The sequence below is a fragment of the Sinocyclocheilus anshuiensis genome, unplaced genomic scaffold (assembly GCF_001515605.1).
Source record: "Sinocyclocheilus anshuiensis isolate Anshui unplaced genomic scaffold, SAMN03320099.WGS_v1.1 scaffold2657, whole genome shotgun sequence".
Lineage (NCBI taxonomy): Eukaryota > Metazoa > Chordata > Actinopteri > Cypriniformes > Cyprinidae > Sinocyclocheilus > Sinocyclocheilus anshuiensis.
The window spans coordinates 45,717-62,842 of NW_015552735.1; the positions used below are offsets into that span (position 1 = coordinate 45,717).

At 36.3% G+C, this 17,126-nt stretch overlaps 1 protein-coding gene across 1 annotated transcript in view; it reads right to left on the bottom strand.

Moving 5' to 3' along the window:
- Positions 1-5,828: 5,828 nt before the first annotated feature.
- Positions 5,829-17,126, bottom strand: part of LOC107667841 (neuroligin-4, X-linked-like) — a 24,825-nt gene continuing 13,527 nt past the window's right edge. Inside the window, exons 2-3 of the mRNA XM_016459561.1 lie at positions 6,858-7,010; positions 5,829-5,848 (exon numbers count right to left, since the gene is read on the bottom strand). Of these exons, the coding sequence (XP_016315047.1) occupies positions 5,829-5,848; positions 6,858-7,010 (173 nt within the window). The remainder of the gene's footprint in view (positions 5,849-6,857; positions 7,011-17,126) is intronic.

A 17,126-nucleotide genomic window follows, 5' to 3' on the forward strand; every position in this document is an offset into this window, starting at 1 on the left:
AGATTCCCACCCCTACTAAATAAATAGTGAAACCAGGAGTTTAAAAACGCTTTGCATTATTTACATAGGATTATCGATCATCTCAATACAAGAGCAGATCTGCCCATCTTCACATGAATCAATTCAGACTGAACTCAATCTTTTCTTGAAGAATGTGTCTGAAACATGCGCTAACCGGTAGGCCGTGGCTCTAATGTTCATTACAATTTATGTTCTTTCTTCTATTCCCCGTTTCCCATGTCGTCTGTCCCGTTAAATTCTCTGGCAGCCTCTTCTTCAGCCCTTCCTCTACTAGTGTTGACATGCTATCTTTAATCTACTCAATAGTCTGTGATCCCTCACTCCTGTCCACTCTAACTCTCAACACATTTACCTGCAGCAGTCCTCCACTGACCTCTCCTGCCATTACCTTACATCACCTCTCCTCTCTCTGTTTTTGTATAAAAGTAAGCAAATTCATTAGAACTACCACATGACCACAACAAACAACTTTGCCTTTCAGCAGTTGGGGACAGCATGGCATGCCCACAGACACCCATGCACATTCTCACTGTTATTTCTGCACCATTATAATGCTATTGCTTAAAATGCGACCCAAAAAAGCCCTATGTTTCTCATTCGATGTCGCTCCTAATCTCTCTATTTCTCTTCCTCCCACATGCAAGCATTTTAGAGGACCGAAGCCCATTTGGACTTCCTCCCCTGGGCTGTGCATGTCCTTGGCCTGCTGTGGAGACTCTACTTACAGAAGCCTCAGGGAACCTGTAGGAGCCTTCCAGGCCAGACAGACTGACAGAGACAGAAGTGAATAGGATAAAGGCTCCGCAGAGATTGACTCACTGCAGCGTAAACCACTGTCTGTTAAACGACTCAGAGGGTTATTTGGGTGATTTTTTTAGTGTCTTGCTTGATAGAAGCCAAAGTGAGATTCTGCAGGACTCTCTGCAGTTCAGTTTTACGGTTATAGACTGTAAAATCTCTAGAAGCAGATTTCCGATGTGCATGTCTACTAGAGGTTCAGCAAGAAATCAGTTATACAATTGGCTACATTCACAGTGTCACTGTTTAGGGATGACAACAGTATACTAACAGATCTGAATCAATCAAATTGGCCTGTTCATAATTACAGTCACAAATGATGCATGTAACCAATGACCAAAGTCAAAGATGCTGGCTTCTAGATCACTAGAACATCTTAAGACAATCGACACAAAGCTATTTAATAAAAAAAAATAAAAATCCAAACACTTTCAATATACAATTTTTAAAATATACTATACTATATACTATATATTTTTTTTGTTTTTAAGTTTTACATTTTAAACAGTAGTGTATCTTTACCTTATATAAAAAGTATTACTTTATTTATTTTATTTATTTATTTTTATTTTTTTATTTATGAAGCAGCACGACTGTTTTCAACATTGATAATAATAAGAAAAGTTTATTGAGCCGCAAATCAGCATATTATAATGATTTCTGACTGATCACATGACACTGAAGACTGGCTGCTGAAAATTTTGCTTTGCATCACAGGAATAAATTACATTTTAAAATATATTCAAATAGAAAATGGCTATTGTAAATCGTAATACTATTTCACAATTTTACTGTTTTACTGTATATTAAATAAGTGCAGCCTTGATTACCTTTCATTCATTCATTCATTCATTTGTTTATTCATTCATTAATTAATTTGTTCGTTCGTTCGTTCGTTTGTTCGTTCATTCATTCATTCATTCATTTATTAATTGATACATGTTATATTTCAATTGGCTAGATGGCTGGAACAAGAGTCCTTCAAATATTTAAAGGGATAGTACACCCAAATATAAAAATACACGTCGCCATTTATTAAAACCTGTGTGCATTTCTTTCTTCTGCTTCTGTGCAACAGAATATATTTTGAAAAATGTCTTAGTTTGGAAGTCAATGGGAAAATGGTTTGTTGTTTACCAACATTATTCAAAATACCATGTGTGTGTGTGTGTGTGTGTGTGTGTGTTCAGCAGAAGAAAATAAATCATATTTGTAACAACATGAGGGCAATTACAGTAAATGATGACTCAATTTTTATTTTTGGCTGAATTATTGGGCTAGTTCACAAAAAATAAAAATAAAAATAAAAATAAAAAATTATTTGAGATCATAGAATCCGCTTTATGACCAAATTGTGTGTGAACATAACAGATATAAAAAAAAAAAACAGTATTAAAAAAAATCAGAATTGACAACTGTTTTATGCTGCTATGTCAACTTAATTTAGTGATGCATACATAAATACCTCATTATGACAAATTGGAATAAAGTTTCCCATAATGCACTGTGATGAAGAGTTAGAAACAGACCAATTCTGTTGTATTATGAAGCACATTAGCAATCTGCTCACGTTGCCATGTGAGAGAGAGAGAGAGACAGTCATGTGCCAGTGACACATCTCAGTTCATTCGAACAGCCTCCACTGGATCATCGGCAGGCCACATGTGCCCCACTGCAGATGAAGACATTACTATGAAAGCACACAGCCTTCCAGGCCAGACAGACTGACAGAGACAGAAGTGAATAGGATAAAGGCTCCGCAGAGATTGACTCACTGCAGCGTAAACCACTGTCTGTTAAACGACTCAGAGGGTTATTTGGGTGATTTTTTTAGTGTCTTGCTTGATAGAAGCCAAAGTGAGATTCTGCAGGACTCTCTGCAGTTCAGTTTTACGGTTATAGACTGTAAAATCTCTAGAAGCAGATTTCCGATGTGCATGTCTACTAGAGGTTCAGCAAGAAATCAGTTATACAATTGGCTACATTCACAGTGTCACTGTTTAGGGATGACAACAGTATACTAACAGATCTGAATCAATCAAATTGGCCTGTTCATAATTACAGTCACAAATGATGCATGTAACCAATGACCAAAGTCAAAGATGCTGGCTTCTAGATCACTAGAACATCTTAAGACAATCGACACAAAGCTATTTAATAAAAAAAAATAAAAATCCAAACACTTTCAATATACAATTTTTAAAATATACTATACTATATACTATATATTTTTTTTGTTTTTAAGTTTTACATTTTAAACAGTAGTGTATCTTTACCTTATATAAAAAGTATTACTTTATTTATTTTATTTATTTATTTTTATTTTTTTATTTATGAAGCAGCACGACTGTTTTCAACATTGATAATAATAAGAAAAGTTTATTGAGCCGCAAATCAGCATATTATAATGATTTCTGACTGATCACATGACACTGAAGACTGGCTGCTGAAAATTTTGCTTTGCATCACAGGAATAAATTACATTTTAAAATATATTCAAATAGAAAATGGCTATTGTAAATCGTAATACTATTTCACAATTTTACTGTTTTACTGTATATTAAATAAGTGCAGCCTTGATTACCTTTCATTCATTCATTCATTCATTTGTTTATTCATTCATTAATTAATTTGTTCGTTCGTTCGTTCGTTTGTTCGTTCATTCATTCATTCATTCATTTATTAATTGATACATGTTATATTTCAATTGGCTAGATGGCTGGAACAAGAGTCCTTCAAATATTTAAAGGGATAGTACACCCAAATATAAAAATACACGTCGCCATTTATTAAAACCTGTGTGCATTTCTTTCTTCTGCTTCTGTGCAACAGAATATATTTTGAAAAATGTCTTAGTTTGGAAGTCAATGGGAAAATGGTTTGTTGTTTACCAACATTATTCAAAATACCATGTGTGTGTGTGTGTGTGTGTGTGTGTGTTCAGCAGAAGAAAATAAATCATATTTGTAACAACATGAGGGCAATTACAGTAAATGATGACTCAATTTTTATTTTTGGCTGAATTATTGGGCTAGTTCACAAAAAATAAAAATAAAAATAAAAATAAAAAATTATTTGAGATCATAGAATCCGCTTTATGACCAAATTGTGTGTGAACATAACAGATATAAAAAAAAAAAACAGTATTAAAAAAAATCAGAATTGACAACTGTTTTATGCTGCTATGTCAACTTAATTTAGTGATGCATACATAAATACCTCATTATGACAAATTGGAATAAAGTTTCCCATAATGCACTGTGATGAAGAGTTAGAAACAGACCAATTCTGTTGTATTATGAAGCACATTAGCAATCTGCTCACGTTGCCATGTGAGAGAGAGAGAGAGACAGTCATGTGCCAGTGACACATCTCAGTTCATTCGAACAGCCTCCACTGGATCATCGGCAGGCCACATGTGCCCCACTGCAGATGAAGACATTACTATGAAAGCACACGCACAGTTACAGATGTGCATTCAACAGAAAATGCACATCCGTACAAATGCATGCCCACATACCCTATACAACATTATTATAAATAGACGCCCATGCAGTCGTATTACTTCCCACATGATTATGACACTAACAACCCTGTTATGCATACCACGTTGTCGCTGTATCTATCTTAAATGTATCTACATATTGGTCAGTCACACATTTGTTCTCTAACTAGCTCATTCCAGAGAGGAGAGCATGACTTTCTGCAAACAGTATTTTCATACCGGAATGCTCCTCTCACCCTTGGCTAATCAGTGAGCATATGTCTAAAAGCTGTATAAAGCCATTACAACACTAGGTCTAAAAACAGCTGAGAAGAAAATCTGTCTCGCTGGTGGTGGACTGGGCATGGGCCAACTAGACAGCAGTCTGTGCAGTGCACACACACACACACACACACACACACACACACACAGATGCTGCCACCAAGATACCTGGTGTTAACATATGACTTTTGTCATAGAGAAAGAGCTCTCGCTCTCTGGAGAGGGGGTACAAAAAGGAAACGATCCTGCAATTTTACATGCTTGGGAACATGTTCCAATTTCACTTTACCCTCCATCTAGGACTCTGCTTTTCACTGCCACCACACTTCAAACTGCTCTCTATAAAGACGGAGACAGACAGATACTTTAGAATATCTCCATCACCTTCATGCTGAGCACTGTCAGGCAGAGAAGCAGAAACACTTTTAACAAAGGCCTCGCTCGCACTCTCTCACTCCTGTCCTCAGTCTTACAGCCATTTCCTCCCTTTCCCCCAACTACTGTCTTTTTCCTGCAGTGCACACTTTTGCAGTGGACCTATACCCTTTCCTCCAAAACATCTAAATATAACCAGCCTCACAAAGAGCTTTGGCTGATAATGAGTTATAATAAGAGTTGACGTGACGGATTGTGAATAAAACTATGATCTTTTTTTAATATTTACCCACCACATTCAATAAGAGAAGTAACAATCTGAAAGAATGAGATTATTAAACATAAATTATTACACCAAGATACCTGGTGTTAACATATGACTTTTGTCATAGAAAAAGAGCTCTCGCTCTCTGGAGAGGGGGTACAAAAAGGAAACGATCCTGCAATTTTACATGCTTGGGAACATGTTCCAATTTCACTTTACCCTCCATCTAGGACTCTGCTTTTCACTGCCACCACACTTCAAACTGCTCTCTATAAAGACGGAGACAGACAGATACTTTAGAATATCTCCATCACCTTCATGCTGAGCACTGTCAGGCAGAGAAGCAGAAACACTTTTAACAAAGGCCTCGCTCGCACTCTCTCACTCCTGTCCTCAGTCTTACAGCCATTTCCTCCCTTTCCCCCAACTACTGTCTTTTTCCTGCAGTGCACACTTTTGCAGTGGACCTATACCCTTTCCTCCAAAACATCTAAATATAACCAGCCTCACAAAGAGCTTTGGCTGATAATGAGTTATAATAAGAGTTGACGTGACGGATTGTGAATAAAACTATGATCTTTTTTTAATATTTACCCACCACATTCAATAAGAGAAGTAACAATCTGAAAGAATGAGATTATTAAACATAAATTATTAATCATACTACATCCGACTGAAACAAAACTGTATTGCAGTGAAAGTTGAAAAAGAGTTTATGAAATCCAAAGTGGACTTTAAAAGTTATTAGACAGCACAGATTCTGAATTTGATGACTAGTCATGTAGCAGCATATCTCTCTCTCTCTTTTAGAAAGTACTAAATTTGTCCTCCCCTAGTTTGTGGAAGATAATCATTATTTTTTATGAGGGCAGTTTCGCCTGGCCATGATGCAAAGACAATAAACTATAGCTGGATGTGTAAAACAACATCAGTCGCATTTATTATAATAATTTTGTTAATTGAAATAAATCTGAAAACAAATCAAATTTAAACAACAGATGAAAAACAAATAATATAAAATGAGAAATTTTGCCTTCCTATCTGAAATAAAATGTCTAAGTACTAAAATTACTAACAAAAAAAAAAAAAAAACGAATTAAAGCTAAATATAAATAATAAAGAAACCAAATAAAAACAACAAAAGGCACATACAATTAGAATGTAAACTACAATAAAAATTTAAACTGAAAATATAAAAAAAAATAGCTTATTCAAAATATTAGTAAATATTATATAAGTATAATAACACTGAAGCACAAAAGGTCAAGAACCTGAACTCATTTGGGACTTCTTCCAACAAGAAAAAGATTAATAAACAAATCATAAATACTGCTTGTATTTCATGACCATAACTGCAGGGAATAAACTATGTCTTATAAAACGTTTACATAACATCATCTCTTCTTATTTTTATTCAACAAATAAACAAAATTAAATCTTCATTTTAAACTCTGTGACTTTTAAGCCTTTTATATGACCCTTTTATTTCTCAGCTATTCCAAGATCATGAGCCACTTTAACACATGTGTATATCTTTATTATGCGTGTAGGAGGGTGAATATAAAACAGAAGGTCAGCAAGATATTCCATAATTAAAACCATCCACCATTTAATGAAAAACCAATGACTTACCCAGCACTCCCAGCCTATAGTTCAGGGTCACCACTATTACATTTCCATAGCTGGCCAGAATGCTGCCGTCAATCATATTGCCTGTACCTTCCATGTAGGACCCACCATGGATGTACACCATAACAGGTCTCAGCCCATTCTCATCATGGATGTCTGCAGGTAGAAAAAAAAATAAGATCTTAACATACCGTTAACATTTATATGTTTGTTAAATGACTAAACAACCTTTTTTTTTCTTCAGCTGTTAGTGGCCTGACAAAAGCACTGGCAGTTTTTCTCAGTAAATGGACATCAATAAAACTCATTATCCAAATAAACTCAAGTCCAATAGTAAAATCCCAAATGAGAAGATCAGACAAATATCCCAAATTAAATTGCCTCTTTATACCATTACCAAGGTGCATTTTCATTTAAACTAATCCTACCTCAGTGAGATTCACCTCATGATGTGGCTCATGCACAGCGAAGTCCGTAATTGCTGCAGATGAGTTGGTTATTTGTGGGTCTCTCTTGTTCTGATTAAAGCCCCTGATTAGTACATGTGTAGAAGGCTGATTATAAAACAGGAGACATGAAGCCCTAGGATGAGGAAGTCTTTGATAGCATTTTACAAATTGCAGGCAGGCTTACCAGACTATAGATTTTTCACATCAGATATCTGATGGTCTTGAACAGAACAGCTGATGCAGATACAGATGTGTCCCTTTGTTTAATCACAATAAAAACACACACTGAGAGTTTCTAGATGAGCGCTCTTACTGCAGACACTAAACATTAATATCAATAAATGCATCTTAAGGGAAGCTGTAAACAACTAGCCTATATTTACACTCACCGGCCACTTTATTAGGTACACCTGTTCAACTGCTTGTTAACAAAACCTTCAAATCAGCCAATCACATTGCAGCAATTCAATACATTTAGGTATGTAGACATGGTGAAGACAATCTGCTGAAGTTCAAACCGAGCATCAGAATGGGGAAGAAAGGTGATTTTGAACATGGCATAGTTGTTGATACCAGTCAGGCTGGTCTGAGTATTTCACAAACTGCTGATTTGCTGGGATCTCTAGGGTTTACAGAGAATGGTTCGAAAAAGAGAAAATATCCAGTGAGCGGCAGTTCTGTGAGCAGAAAATGCCTTGTCAGAGGAGAATGGCCAGACTTCAAGCTGACAGAAAGACAGCAGCAACTCAAATAAGCACTCGTTACAACCGAGGTATGCAGAAGAAGATCTCTGAAAGCACAACACGTTGAACCTTGAAGCTGATGGGCTACAGCAGCAGAAGACCACAGCGGGTGCCACTCCTGTCAGCTAAGAACAGTAAACTGAGGCTACAACTTGTATGGGCTCACCAAAATTGGACAATAGAAGATTGGAAATAGTTGTCTGGTCTCGATTTCTCCTGCGACATTTAGATTATAGGGTCAGAATTTGGAGTAAAAACAACATGAAAACATGGATTCATCCTGCCTTGTATCAATGGTTCAGGCTGCTGCTGATGTGCTGGTGTTGGGAGATATTTATTTGGCACACTTTGGGCCCCTTAGTACCTGTTGAGCATTGTTTAAATGCCACAGCCTACCTGAGTATTGATGTTGACCATGTCTATGGTCAGACCATGGTAATGTGCCATGTCACGAAGCTCAGATCATCCCAAACTGGTTTATTGAACATGACAATGAGTTCACTATACTCAAATGGCCTCCACAGTCACTAGATCTCAATCCAGTACAGCGCCTTTGGGATGTGGTGGAAAGGGAGATTTACATCATGGATGTTCAGCCAACAAATCTGCAACAATGTCAATATGGACCAAAATATCTGAGGAATGTTTCCAGCACCTTGTTGAATCTACACCATGAAGAAATAAGGCAGTTCTGGTACAAGCAAGGTGTACTTAATAAAGTGGTCGTGGGTGTATATATACATTCCACAGAGGGAAGAAAGTCATACAGATTTGGAATGACATGAGGGTGAGTAAATGAAAACATAATTTAAATTTTGGGGTAAACTATCCCTTTAAGATAATTTACTTTTTTTAAAGTTCACAGAAACACCTATCTAACAACGACTTAAAACTGATTCAAATATTCCTCAAAGAAAAAAGAAAATACTGGTTACAAGCAAGTCATAACTTTTATTTATTTATTTCATAATTTTTTTTCAGGGTGAATAATCAGTGTGCATATTTAATTAAGTGTGTTTTAATGCTCTGTGGTTTGCACTGTTATTCTTATTAGGGTAATGTGTATACTAATATTTCATCAAACAGCTTCCTCAGCCTGCTTACAACAGCTGATGGAATGAGAGCTAATGGCTTCAAAAAGGGGTTATGGCATTCGGTGTGTGTGTGTGTGTGTGTGTGTGTGTGTGTGTGTGTGTGTGTGTGTGTGTGTGTGTCTGTTTGCATCCACCTCTGTAAACACACTCACTGCAAACAGCCTCCTCTCAGTGGGAGTGGTGTATCTGTATTAGAAACGCCCTTGTTGGCTTCTCAGACTGGAGTGGAGTCCAACAGTGGATGGCGTAAGATCCAGAGTAATTGTTATTCAGCCAAAACCACCTCACTGTACTTTGATTAGTGATTTCTGTTGCATATGGCTTCATTAACTGCATAGAGGTGGTGGGCAAACACGCAGACACATATACTCACACACACACACACACACACACACACACAACGTGGTCTGCTGCAGAGCTGGCACAATCCTACAGCGCCTGTGGGCAGGCGAGCAGAATTAAAGGCAAGTCTGTGTATCGTTCTCCCCCGCAAAGGAAAACAGAGAGATGGAGAGAGAGGGAAACAGAGTGAGAGAGAAAGAGAAAGAGAAAGAGAGGGAGAGCTGGAAAACAACCCGTCGTGACAAGTGATTAATCTCGGTCGGGTTCTGAGTGGGCGCCAGGCAGCGCACTAATGCGAGTGCATCTATTTTGCAGCTCTTTGCTGGTGTACAACTTTCAGCATCGTAGCACCTTTATTGCGCTGGACCATCAGCAAGGCCAGAACATCCTGTCTAATACTCTGCCTCTCAGCCAGGCAGACTAATAGCTGTGCAAGGGCTTCTTGTTTAGTGGAGATGTTACACAAGCATTGTGTTGATGTTTTACCCTTCAATACCAGTCTAGGATTACCTATCCTGACCCATTACTACCAACGCTGGCAAAACTTTCCACCCACGTAATTGGAAAGCTCTATTATGGAGAATCTTAACTGACAAACTTGACCCAGTAGAAGCAATTTAGGTACTAATTTCATGGGCTCTTTCCAAGAAAACAATTTAAATCATTCATCGCCACAGCTATTGGAAGGAGAACTATCCAGAAACACATTACAAGAATGGAGTGCTGCCATGAACTTGTTTAGAGTAGATGCCGATACACATCTTAAGGCTCTTCACAGCAAAACTCATAGATCAAGGAGACATATTGGAGGGGCTGTTAGCAGAGAAGGCAGCACATCTATGCACATTCTACATCCCAGGTGTGTTGAAACTCAACTGGCATCAGAAAGCTGCGGAGTTGGCAAACATTTTGGCCTTTGGGATTGATGAGTTAGGGACTGCTCACCCAGAATGACTTCTTACATGCAAAAACAGCTACTGCAGATGCAGTGGAAAGGAACCAAACATCTTGTTTTTAAAGTGAACTTCATTTCAATCATTTCATTCATTAATGCATTTGGCAGAAGCTTTTATCAAAAGAAAAATCATTCTTGGTCTTCATTTTATCAGTTCATGCACTCCCTGGTAATTTGAACCACTTTGAGTTACCAGCTCTACAGTTTTGCTCTACAGTTTGAGCAACATTAACTTTTAACTTGCACATTCTTATGACAGATTGTGCAAGATGTCTAATGACAAGTCGCATGAAGTTGTACAATCTGAACTATATGAAAACTTACAGCTTTTATAGAGTTGTTCCCAGTTACAAACTTGGTTAAAGGGATAGTTCACCCTAAAATGAAAATTCTGTCATTGTTTACTCACCCCTATGTAATTCCAAACCTAAGACTATTTTTAATATTCTCTCATTACTTTTGTCCATACAGTTGTTGTCATGAGTTTACATTCCCCTTGCAGAATATGCAAAATGTTCATAATTTTCACAAATTAAGAGGGATCATGAAAATTGCCTGTTATTTTTTGTATTATTTAGTACTGTCTTGAATAAGCTATTTCACATAACAGATGTTTATATATGCTCCACAAGACAAATAACTGAATTTATAAAAATTACCCCTTTCAAAAGTTTACATACCCTTAAATCTTAATACCGTGTGTCATTTCCTGGATGATCCACGACTGTGTTTATGTTTTGTAAAAGTTGTTCATGAGTCCCTTGTTTGTCCTGAACAGTTCAACTGCCTGTTGTTCTTCTGAAAAATCCTCTAGCTCCTGCACATTCTTTGGTTTTCCAGCATCTTCTGCATATCTGAACCCTTTCCAACAGTGACTGTATGATTTTGAGATCCATCTTTTCAAACTGAGGACAATTGAGGGCCTCATACATAACAATTACAAAAGGTGAAAACATGTACTGATGCTCAAGAAGGCAACACAATGCATTACGAGCTGGAGGGTGTAAATTTTTTGAATTGAATGATCAGGGTAAATTGTCCTTATTTGTCTTCTGGGAAACATGTATGTATTTATGTAGCTTCTGAAAGTGCAGTACTAAATGAAAAAAAATTAAATCAAAATAAGAAAAATCATCATCCTGTTCAAAAGTTTACACCCCCGGCACTTAATGCATCATGTTGCCTTCTTGAGCATCAGTAAATGTTTTCACCTTTTGTAATTGTTATGTATGAGGCCCTCAATTGTCCTCAGTTTGAAAAGATGGATCTCAAAATCATACAGTCACTGTTGGAAAGGGTTCAGATATGCAGAAAATGCTGGAAAACTGAAGAATCTGCAGGCAGTTTAACTGTTCAAGACAAACAAGGGACTCATGAACAACTATCACAAAACAGAAAAACAGAAATTGAAAGTGCAGTACTAAATGAAAAAAAATTAAATCAAAATAAGAAAAATCATCATCCTGTTCAAAAGTTTACACCCCCGGCACTTAATGCATCATGTTGCCTTCTTGAGCATCAGTAAATGTTTTCACCTTTTGTAATTGTTATGTATGAGGCCCTCAATTGTCCTCAGAGTGAAAAGATGGATCTCAAAATCATACAGTCTCTGCTGGAAAGCGGTCAAATATGCAGTAGATGCTGGAAAACCAAAGAATGTGCAGGAGCTGGAGGATTTTTCAGAAGAACAGCAGGCAGTTGAACTGCTCAGGACCAACACGGGACTCATGAACAACTATCACAAAACATAAAAACAGTCGTGGATCATCCAAGAAATTACACACATTATTGATTTGAGGGTATGTAAACTTTTGAACGGGGTCATTTTTACAAATTCAGTTATTATTTTGTCTTGTGGAGTATATATAAACCTCTGTTATGTGAAATAGCTTATTCAAGACTGTACTAAATATAAAAATAACATGCAATTTTCATGATCCCTTTTATTTTGCTAAAATAAACATTTTGCATATTCTGCAAGGGGTATGTAAACTTATGTGCACAACTGAGAAGAACAGTGGGCAGTTGAACGGCTCAGGACAATCAAGGGACTCATGAACAACTATCACAAAACATAAAAACAGTCGTGGATCATCCAGGAAATGACACACAGTATTAAGATTTAAGGGTATGTAAACTTTTGAATGGGGTCATTTTTATAAATTCAGTTATGTTGTCTTGTGGAGCATAAACATCTGTTATGTGAAATAGCTTATTCAAGACAGTACTAAATAAACAATTTTCATGATCCCTAATATTTTGTGAAAATTATGAACATTTTTCATAGTCTTCAAGAGGTATGTAAACTTATGAGCACAACTGTATTCAGTTTATTTATTTATCCATTCCTGGTAGTAGTTGTGCTTAGAGTTACTTGTCTATGTTTTTGTTAATAGCATGTGTTTTATTATATTTCTGTCTTCATTGTGTTGATGATACAGTAAGTAATCAATCCTGATTGCTCTTTACTGTTAAGGTGAACTTACTGAGCTGTTACCCAATGGCAAAAGGTGTGAGAGATCATCTGCCACTCTCTGACCAAAACTCGCAACATTAATTTGGTGTCACGTCAGAACCACTATACAACTAACTCATGAGACAGAGTTTGCAAGACACAACATGACTGCTAAAGACATCCTTCTACAGCATGTTTACATAGAAGAACAGCCCAGGCAGAGGCAAGAACGTTTCCTGTGTGAACGGTCCTTTAGGTGTCCACTCTGAGCCCATCCTGGCAGTGCCAAGAGTTTCACTGCTTAGATGTTATAAAAGTTCCCTTTCTTGTTTTGTCCGTGGAACCATGCTTTGACAATAATATGTAGGTAGAGAGAATGAGAGAACATGAAAGACAGAAATAAAATAAAAGGGAAAGATATAGAGAGAGCAAGACTGTCAGAGAGAAAGAGAGAAAAGGGAGGAAGGAACGAAAGGAACGAAAGGAGAGACTTAGTGGGGTGACACCGCAGTGCACACACCCTGGACATTCATCATTGCCAGGACAGGCCGAGGAGGATAATATATTCCCTCATGTGCTGCACGGCACTGCACACATTACTCATCTTTATACAGGGCAAGAAGTAGAGAGAAATAGCTAAATTCTTCATTAGACTCAACAGTTCTTATTAAAGAAATAGTTCACCAAAAAATTTAAATTCTGTCATAATTTTCTCGTCCTCGTGTCATCATAAACATGTATGACTTTTATGGAACACAGAAGGAGATATTTAGCAGAATGTACTGGCCACTATTTTCCACAAAGCTTCTACAGGGCTTCAAAATGGTCACAAAAGCACTGTAAAATATACTGTATCAGTATATATAATACAGTAAAAAAAAATAATGCTTTTGAAATAAGTCTCTTATGCTTAACAAGCCTGCATTAATTTGATCAAAAATATAGTAAAAAGTGTATTGTGAAATTATTTTAACAATTAAAAAGAATACATTCTTATTTTCTATTAGAATATATTTTAAAATGTAATTTGTTCATGTGATGCGAAGCTGAATTTTCAGCAGCCACTACTCCAGTCTTCAGTGTCACATGATCATTCAGATCAGATTAAAATAATAATAATAATAAATAAATAAAAACGTTATGTTCCACTGAAGAAACAAAGTCATACAGGTTTTGAAAGATGAGAAAATAATTATCAAATTTTCATTTGTGAATAATCTATTTCCAGAAGTGTTAGTAGGGAAGGATGGCTGTTAATGACCATGCAGTCTGTACAATGCTAAGCTGTTCAGTCAGTCTGTTCAGCTGTAACACCGAATTGTAATGCACAATACAGAGCAGGCACACCAGCGAAAACATAGCTGTAATATATCATTAAAGGCAATTGCATGCTGATTTTTGGCCTCATATCAAGCCGAAGTCAACTGTGGCTTCTGGACATGCACCGTATTTTATATTCATGTACTGCTACTGGGTCTCAAATGAAAGCTTTCAACATAAACCTTCAATAAAACTGTTAAAGTAATGCCGTAGGCCCTTCTTTCAGAGCCCATGTTAACCAATTAAGGCATGGTTGACAAGTGATATTCTTTCACTCGTTCATTTCCAAACTAAAGCTCTTTCTTTCTGTACAGGCTGAGCCTAAAGATTGTCATCCTTTTAAAGGGACTACAGACCGAAAAAAAAAAAAAAACAGCTTTCTCTTTCATTTCTATGCATTTAAAGAGCCTTTCTAGGTGAGTTTTTAAAGGTGGCAGGAAATTGCGGAGCCTGGTGCATTGCTGTAGGGTGATTTTTGCAGGGGAGTCTTATGGCATAGGTACAACCTCAAGGGAGCCAGGAAAAGTAATTCATCGCTACTGCAGATGTTCACACAGACAGAGAGCATTGATCCTGCCCTTCTGAAAACACCATCTTTGTCTCTTCAGAACAAGAAGCGTTTGGTGGTGGTACTTACAGGACTCAACACTGTATCTTTTTAAAGCAGCTTGTTTTAAAAATGCAGAGATTAACTAGGCATTTGTAAATGGTAATATGCCATCTGGACAACTCAGTCCAAAGTCCAAGGCTCTTCATTATAGCAGATATTATTATTATTATTATTATTATTATTATTATTATTATTATTATTATATATTTTCTTTTAATTACAAGTTCACTCTTTGGCACCTGATGACAAACATGACCACGCACAAATAATTGGCAGGTAGAAAACACCTTAAAATGTCCAGATAAAAGTAAGCATCATTCATTTAAATAAATGAATGAATTAAAACAATATTAAGCTATATGGCACATAAGAAAATTATAGGCAAACTATAAATTACTTGAATTTTAAATTAATTGGATTTCATAGTCTTTCTGCTAAACCCAAAGAAAATGTTTAACATTTTATAAGGAAATTTTACAAGGTATCTTTTTTTTTTTCTACCCACAGTAAAAGTAGAGTTAGGTGAACTTTTTTTTTTTTCAACACCATCACAACACTATATGCATATTTATTATTATTTAGGGAACACTATTCACTATTAACTAGTTGCTTATTAGCATGCATATTACTAGAACAATGGCTGTTTATTAGTACTTATAGAACACATATTAATATTTTATTTTGCATGACAATATTGTAGATTCCTTAAAGGGATAGTTCACCCAAAAATTAATATTACTCCATGATTTACTCACCCTCAACCAATCTACTGAAACGCCAATCTCTCATGAACGAGAGTACAACAGTTAGTGGAAGCTATGATTACGGCTTATAAAATTTTAAATATGGATATTTTTCTTACACAAATTCATTGATTCACTTCAGAAGGCCTTTACTAACCCCCCGGAGACGTGTGGAGCACTTTTTATGATGGATGGATGCACTTTATTTTGCTTCAAAATCTTGACCACCATTCACTGCCATTATAAAGCTCAGAAGAGCCAGGACATTTTTTTTTTTTTTATATATAACTCCAAATGTATTCGTCTGAAAGAAGAAAGTCACCTATGCAGGCTTGAGAGTGAGTAAATCATGGGGTAATTTTAATTTTTGGGTGAACTATCCCTTTAACCCTACACAATACCTAAACATAACTACTACAACAACTACCTTACTATCAATAAGTGGCAAATTAGGAGTTTAATGAGGGAAAACTCTGTGTTCCCTAATCTAAAGTGTTGCCAATATTTTACTGTTAAAAACTATAAGAAACTAAGGTAACACTTTAGTTTAGGGTCAAATTCTCACTATTAACTAGCTGCTTATTAGCATGCATATTACTAGCATATTGGCTGTTTATTAATATTTATAAACACATATTAATGCCTTATTCTGCATTACTATATTTTAGATCCCTTAATCCTACTTTACACCTAAACTTAGCAACTACCGTACTAACTATTATTAAGCAACTAATTAGCAGTTTATTGAGGCAAAAGTCATAGTAATTTAATAGTGAGAATTGTTCCCCAAACTAAAGTGTGACCTAAACTAAATTTAGAAAGCAAAGTTACAGGGATTGTTCAGCCCAAAATGGAAATTCTGCCATCATTTATTAACTCTCATGTCGTTCCAAACCTGTATGACTTACTTACTTTCTTCTTTGTCTGTTTTTTTTTTTGTTTTGTCCATACAATGAAAGTCAATATTCTTCAAAATATTTTGTATTCATCAGATAAAAGAAAGATTTAGACTGACATGGGGGTGAGTAAACAATGAAAATGTTGAACATTTTTGACAATTTTTGAAAATTTGACAATTTTTGCGTGTTAAAGAGATAGTTCACCCCAAAATGAAAATTTGATGTTTATCTGCTTACCCCCAGGGCATCCAAGATGTAGGTGACTTTGTTTCTTCAGTAGAACACAAATTATGATTTTTAAGTCCAGCCGTTGCAGTCTATCAGTCGTATAATGCATGGCAATGGTAACAAAATCTATGAGAGTAAAAAAAACATGCACAGACAAATCTAAATTAAACCCTGTGGCTCGTGACGACACACCGATGTCCTAAGACACGAAACGATCGGTTTGTGCGAGAAACCGAACAGTATTTATATAATTTTTTACCTCTAATACAGCACTATGTCCAACTTCCTTGAGCGCGCGCACGGCATCCGATGCGTGAGGTGTGTACGCGCTCTGGCGTAGTTTACGTTAATGGGTGTGTTGATATCCAGCTGAAGAGCAATCAACCATAACTTCAGGCGAGCAGGCTCAGAAGTTGGGAATACGTGGAAAGTCA